The sequence below is a fragment of the Syngnathus scovelli genome, chromosome 4, assembly GCF_024217435.2.
Source record: "Syngnathus scovelli strain Florida chromosome 4, RoL_Ssco_1.2, whole genome shotgun sequence".
Lineage (NCBI taxonomy): Eukaryota > Metazoa > Chordata > Actinopteri > Syngnathiformes > Syngnathidae > Syngnathus > Syngnathus scovelli.
Genome location: NC_090850.1, coordinates 6,871,820 through 6,878,270, shown reverse-complemented (window position 1 = coordinate 6,878,270; position 6,451 = coordinate 6,871,820). Strand labels below are relative to the sequence as shown.

General features: G+C 51.7%; 1 protein-coding gene across 3 annotated transcripts in view; it reads left to right on the top strand.

The window, feature by feature from the left end:
• The first annotated feature begins 363 nt into the window (after positions 1–363).
• LOC125967222 (uncharacterized) overlaps positions 364–6,451 on the top strand; it is a 49,980-nt gene continuing 43,892 nt past the window's right edge. The window contains exon 1 of one of the 3 annotated variants that reach the window (XM_068650485.1): positions 364–460. In XM_068650485.1, the coding sequence (XP_068506586.1) occupies positions 428–460 (33 nt within the window). In that variant the 5' untranslated portion in view covers positions 364–427. Of the gene's footprint in view, positions 551–6,451 lie in introns of all 3 variants that reach the window. The other 2 variants (XM_068650484.1, XM_068650486.1) reach the window with 2 other exon arrangements.

Below are 6,451 nucleotides of genomic sequence, written 5' to 3'. Positions count from 1 at the left end.
AGTGCTGGAGTCATATTGCAGAGCACCTTTGTTATGCATATTACTTACAAATTTATCATGTAATTGCCAACAGAAAATCAGTTGCTCCTGATTTGTATAAATGTCTGAAACATTGAACTTCAAAATGTATTTCACATGCTAGTGCTAACATGGGTTCAGCATCCATCCTTCATCTTTCTAGAGAATGAAACAATAAATTGGCTAAGTAGACTCATACTCCAGGTCAATTCATGCTACCATTGCTTCCTGCACACCTGAACCAAAGTTCAGGTTGGAATTCCAAAATGGGATTAAGAATGGCATGTTAGGTGTGATGGAAAAACATTTCAATTGGTATCTGGTTCAACCTGTTGGGTGGATTCCAAAGGAAACGCCACTTCAGAGCTTTTAAACTGACTGAGCAAGCTTTGAACTGATTCTTCGCATCATGGCAGTGGGTGTCCTTCTCCTGATGCTAATGGTAGGACTGGGGTTAACTTTATCTGAAGATTTTCATGGGGATAGCATTAGTTTTATTAAGCCACACAAGGACCCTGATGGAAATATTAAGGTAATGTACTCCACTTTATGCTAATGTTATGGTTCATGTCTTCTGATTTCAGGCTGTGTGACATGTGGTAATTGATAAATAGCGCTGTTTTGGTAAATCAGGAGTTCAGTTATGTTGCTAAAATAAACTAAGCTTTGTGAGTTTAAGGCAACAATGGGCAATAAACAGGCAAGTCTGAGTGAGCAATTTCTCCTTGTGTTTTTTGGGTTCTCTCCGAGTATTCCTGCCCCCCCTAAGATTTCAACAACGCCTATGTAAAGTTGATCTATCCTTAATATCCCATACAGTGGATATATGTAATAAGACATTGACACACCTGCTCAAATGTGGTTTAAAAAGAGACCTGGATGAATTATTTAAACCTTTTTGACATGCCATGATTATATTGTATTTTAATTTAGAAAAATGAATAATCTTACATGGATTTCATTTAACATAAATGGGTAGCTTTTTTAAAAAAAAAAAACATTCTAGGCAAGGCGAGGCGAGGCGAAGCGAGACAACTTTAGTTACAAAGCACATTTCATACACAAGGCAATTCAGTGTGCTTCACACAAGCAGCCACTGCTGCAAGCATTTACAAACAACAGTTAACAACATTCAGAAGTAAAGAATAAGTAGCAGCTTACAAAAAATATTAAAAGGGCATACATTAACAACATTAATATACATTAACAAGAACATTTTAAAACATAAAAAGAGTAGGTTTCTAAAATAAAAAAATAATATTAAAAGATGTTTAAAAGGCAATCAAATGTATGAGGGAAATTTTTAATTTTTAGCCTAGATTGAAAAACATTTACTTTCAGAGCTGACTTCATGTCAGGCAGGGAACAAGGCGGAGGACTCGGATGCAGAGTCTTTCTTTTCACTGATTTATTCCAACAAACGATGACCAAAAAATACAACTCAAGGCGCCTCTTGCGAGGGAAACACTCGGCAAAAAGTCCAAACAAAAGGCGTCGCACTCGGGCGAGACAAAAAGGGCTATGGGGAACAAGGCACTAACAAAACGCGTCGCTCTGTGGTGAGACAAAAAGGAGGAATCTTACTGGGAGTTCGGACGTCAAGGAATCGCTGGTGGTCGGGACGAGGCAAGACACACTGGCACAAGACAAGGGGAAGACACGGACTAAATACACACAAAAGGGCTGGGACGCAGGTGCTGACAATTAGCGCCAACCACGCAGGTGCACACAATCGGGATCAGGGAATACAAGACAACCGAAAACAGAGGAAGGAACCACGAACTGAAACGGAAGGGATGCCAAAATAAAACAGGAAATGAAGTTACGACACAGACAAGACAGAAATCCGGAAAAATAAACGTGACCGCATGACATACCCCCCCTAGGGCCGGATCCCAGACGGCCCAGGAGCCTCAGGGTGAGCTGCATAAAAGTCCTCAAACAGCCCCGGGTCCAAAATAAAACTAGGCGGCACCCATTGCCGCTCCTCAGGCCCATAACCCTCCCAGTCCACCAGGTACTGCCAGCCCCGGCCCCTTCTGCGCACGTCCAACAGTTCTTTCACCGTGTAGGCCGTCCCACCTCCTACCGTCCGCGGAGGCGGGGGCGGCGCAGGATCTGGCACCAACGGACTGTCCACAACCGGCTTGACCTTCCCGACGTGAAAGGTGGGGTGGACTGCAAGGGACCTGGGCAAGCGGAGACGCACCGCGGCCGGGTGCACGACCTTGGCGATGGGGAATGGACCCACAAAGCGAGGCGCTAGCTTCCTGGAGTCCCCCCAGTGGGGAAGATCCTTGGCGGACAGCCAAACACGTTGACCCCGCCGGTACACGGGCGCCGGACGTCTCCTTCGGTCAGCCATCCGCTTGACACGGTCCCCCTGGCGGATCAGCGTGGCCCGCGCCGCCGACCAGACACGATGACAGCGGCGCACCAAGGCGTGGGCCGAAGTCACCGTCACCTCCGGCTCACTGTCAAGGAAGACCGGGGGCTGGTAACCATACACGCAGGGTTGGAATTGGGGGGTTAGATCACCAAATGATTCCCGAGCGCGGCACCGCTGCTGCTCACTGCTCCCCTCTCCCCCAGGGGATGGATTAAAATCAAATGGGGATGGGTTAAATGCAGAGGACAAATTTCACCACACCCAGATGTGTGTGTGACGATGATCATTGGGACTTTTACTTTGACTTTGACTTGAACGGCGACATACCTGTAGCCGTGGTGGGCAGGGAATTATGGGCGTACTCCACCCAGGTGAGGTTCTTGCTCCACGAGGAGGGGTTTTGGGACACAAGGCAGCGTAGACCCTTCTCCAACTGTTGGTTGATGCGTTCCGTTTGCCCGTTCGCCTCTGGATGGTAGCCCGATGTGAGACTCGCAGTTGCCCCTATGAGCCTGCAAAATTCTTTCCAAAACTGGATATAAATTGGGGACCCCTATCTGAGACAATGTCCTTTGGGAAACCATGAATCCTGAATATGTGGGCCATCATTACTGTTGCCGTTCGTTTAGCGGACGGCAACTTGGGCAGAGCGATAAAATGAGCCATCTTCGAGAATCTGTCTACAACAGTGAGTATGGTTGTTCGCCCATTTGAGGCTGGTAGCCCCGTGACGAAGTCCATGGAGATTTCGGCCCACGGACGCGATGGAATGGGGAGGGGGTGTAGCAAACCCATACGGGCGCCGTGGGAGTTCTTATTCCGGGCGCAGACGGGACAGGCTGAGACGTATTCCCTGACGTCTGCCCCCATGGAGGGCCACCAGAATCGCTGCTGGACGAAAAACAGGGTTCTGCGCATGCCCGGATGACAGGAGAGTCTGGAGGTGTGAGCCCAATGGACAACTTGGGACCGTAAGTGATCGGGAACGAACAGTCGGTTCTCAGGGCATCCACTAGTGGGTGGTTCGTTGCCATTGGCCTGCCGCACCAGGCCTTCGATAGGCCAGGTCACTGCTCTTACCACGCAACGAGGAGGCAGAATGGGTTCGGGCTTTTTGACTTCCGGACCTGGGCTGTAGACACGGGAGAGCGCGTCAGGCTTGGTGTTTTTGGATCCCGGTCTGTAAGACAGAGTAAAGTTAAATCGGTTGAAAAAGAGCGACCAGCGGGCTTGGCGAGAATTCAATCTCTTGGCTGTCTTAATGTATTCCAAGTTTTTATGGTCTGTCCAGACCAGAAAGGGCTGCTGTGCTCCCTCCAACCAATGTCTCCATTCCTCTAAAGCCAGTTTTACTGCCAACAGTTCGCGATCTCCCACGTCGTAGTTCTGTTCGGCTGGCGTCAGCCGTCTGGACAAGAACGCGCACGGAGCTTGTTGTCACTTCTGGCTCTCTGGGACAGAATGGCCCCTACCCCTTGATTGGAGGCGTCAACCTCCACCACAAACTGTCGTGACGGGTCGGGAAGCGTGAGGATAGGAGCGGAGCTGAAGCGGTTCTTCAGCTCCTGGAAGGCCGCCTCCGCTTCCGCCGACCAGCAAAATGGAACCTTAGGGGACGTTAGAGCATGCAAGGGAGCCGCTGTAGCACTGAAGCCCCTGATGAACCGCCTATAAAAATTGGCAAAGCCCAGGAATTGCTGCACCTTTTTGCGGGAGTCAGGGGTAGGCCAATCAGTTACCGCGCTCACTTTTGCCGGGTCCATCTTTACTTTGCCCGGGGCTATGATGAAACCGAGAAAGGATACGGTGTTTGTGTGGAATTCGCTTTTCTCGGCCTTAACGTACAGTTGGTGGTCAAGGAGACGTCGCAGAACAGTCTCGACGTGAGACCTATGGGTCTCCAAATCCGGGGAATAAATCAGAATATCATCCAAGTATACGTACACAAATCGATCCAAACAGTCCCTCAGAACATCATTTATCATGGCCTGAAACACCGCAGGGGCATTGATGAGGCCAAATGGCATTACTAAGTATTCAAAGTGTCCTCAATGTGTGTTAAAACCCGTCTTCCATTCGTCCCCCTCCCGGATGCGCACTAGGTGGTACGCGTTGCGCAGGTCTAACTTCGTGAACACCCGGGCTTGCTGTAATTGGTCGAACACGGTCGACATCAGGGGAAGAGGATACCGGTTTTTGATTGTGAGCTGATTGAGGGGGCTGTAGTCAATACAGGGACGTAGGGTGCCGTCCTTTTTGCCCACAAAAAAGAACCCCGCACCCGCAGGCGACGATGACGGTCGAATCAGCCCTGCTTGAAGAGAGGAGTCTATATAATCGTTCAGGGCCTGCTTTTCGGGTCCCGAAATGGAATAAAGCCTCCCCTTGGGTATGGTTGAGCCCGGCAGGAGTTCAATGGCGCAATCATACGGACGGTGGGGGGGTAGGGAGGTAGCCTTGGCTTTGCTGAATACCTCGGTCCATTGGTGGTAACACGTGGGAACCCCGGTCAAGTCTGGAGTTTGCGAGTCTGGAGCAGAAAGCACAGAGTGCGGGTTAGATTTGATACATGAATCGTGACAGTAGGACCCCCATCCCGTTATTTCCCCTGATCCCCAGTCTATAGCGGGGTTGTGGCGTTGAAGCCATGGATACCCGAGAATGAGGGGGTTCATTGGGGAGGTCACAACATGTAGTCGTATTTTCTCATGGTGGGGCCCAAAAGACAGCGAGACAGGTTCTGTTATGTGTGTTATCTCAAAAAGTGACTGTCCATTGAGTGCCTTGGCGTTCATGGGAGTGTTCAGCAGGTCAGTTTTTATTCCCCATCGGCGAGCAAATGCCCAGTCTATCAAGCTTTCATCAGCTCCTGAGTCTATTAGCACGTCAAGTTCTATATCTTTTCCCAGCTGTGTAATCATGCCCTTGGGGAGAACTCGCCCCGGGGACAGAGCAGCAGAGAAGGCGCTTACCTTCAGGCTCCTCCTTACCGGGCAGGAGAGGAGGAGGTGTCCGTGCTCACTGCAGTAGTAGCATCTACCTTCCCGGCGTCGTCGTATCTTCTCCTCCTCGGTCAACTTTGCTCTACCCAACTGCATCGGTTCCGACTCCTGGTTCTGCCGATCCCCGTCCGGCCTGGGGCGGGTCGCCTCTAGGACGGAAGGAGCGGCTACTGGCACGAAGGCGGGGGCGTTTCTGCTTCCGCGGTGCTTCCTCCACTCTTGCAGCCGGTTGTCGGTGCGGATAGCCAGCGCGATGAGTGCGTCGAGATCGGTGGGAAGATCCAGGGGAATTAGCTGATCCTGTATGGATCCAGAAAGGCCTCGGAGGAAGATGTCATACAGCGCCGTCGCATTCCAACCGCATTCCGCGGCCAGCGTGCGGAAACGGATGGCGTAATCTCCGACGGTCTCTTGTCCCTGGGATATCTGACAGAGTTGCCGAGCCTTCTCTCGGTCAGCGGAGATTGGGTCGAACACCGTACGCAGAGCCCCGACAAAAGCGGGGAGAGAGCGACAGGAGATGGAATCCCTGGCCCATTCCGCTGTGGCCCACGTGCGGGCCCTTCCCGTCAGGTACGATACCATATAGGCCACCTTGGAGCGTTCGGTGGGGAAATCCGCCGGGGACCTCTCAAAATGCATCTCGCACTCAGTAATAAAGGCCCGGCTAAGACCGGGTTCGCCGGAGTAGCGTTCTGGAGGAGCCAGTCTGGCACCGCCAGTCATGGGAGCTACGGCAAGGGGAGTCACGGGGAAGCAGCGGGTGTGCTGGAGGTCGCTGCTGGTCCCGCGTTTAAAAGCGAGAGCACGTCCTGCATTTGTTGACCCAGCTTTCCTACCTGGGCGGCGACCGCCCCTCTGAAATCTTCTTGGCTCTTTGCGAGCCCTCGGATCTCCTCGCCCAAATTGCCCACTTCCCTCTGGTGCTGGGCGAGCTGTGAGGCGTGGGAGCGCACTGCGGCGCACAGGTGCTCCGACTCTGCCGAGTCCATGTCTGGCCAGTGTGTACTGTCAGGCAGGGAACAAGGCGGAGGACTCGGAT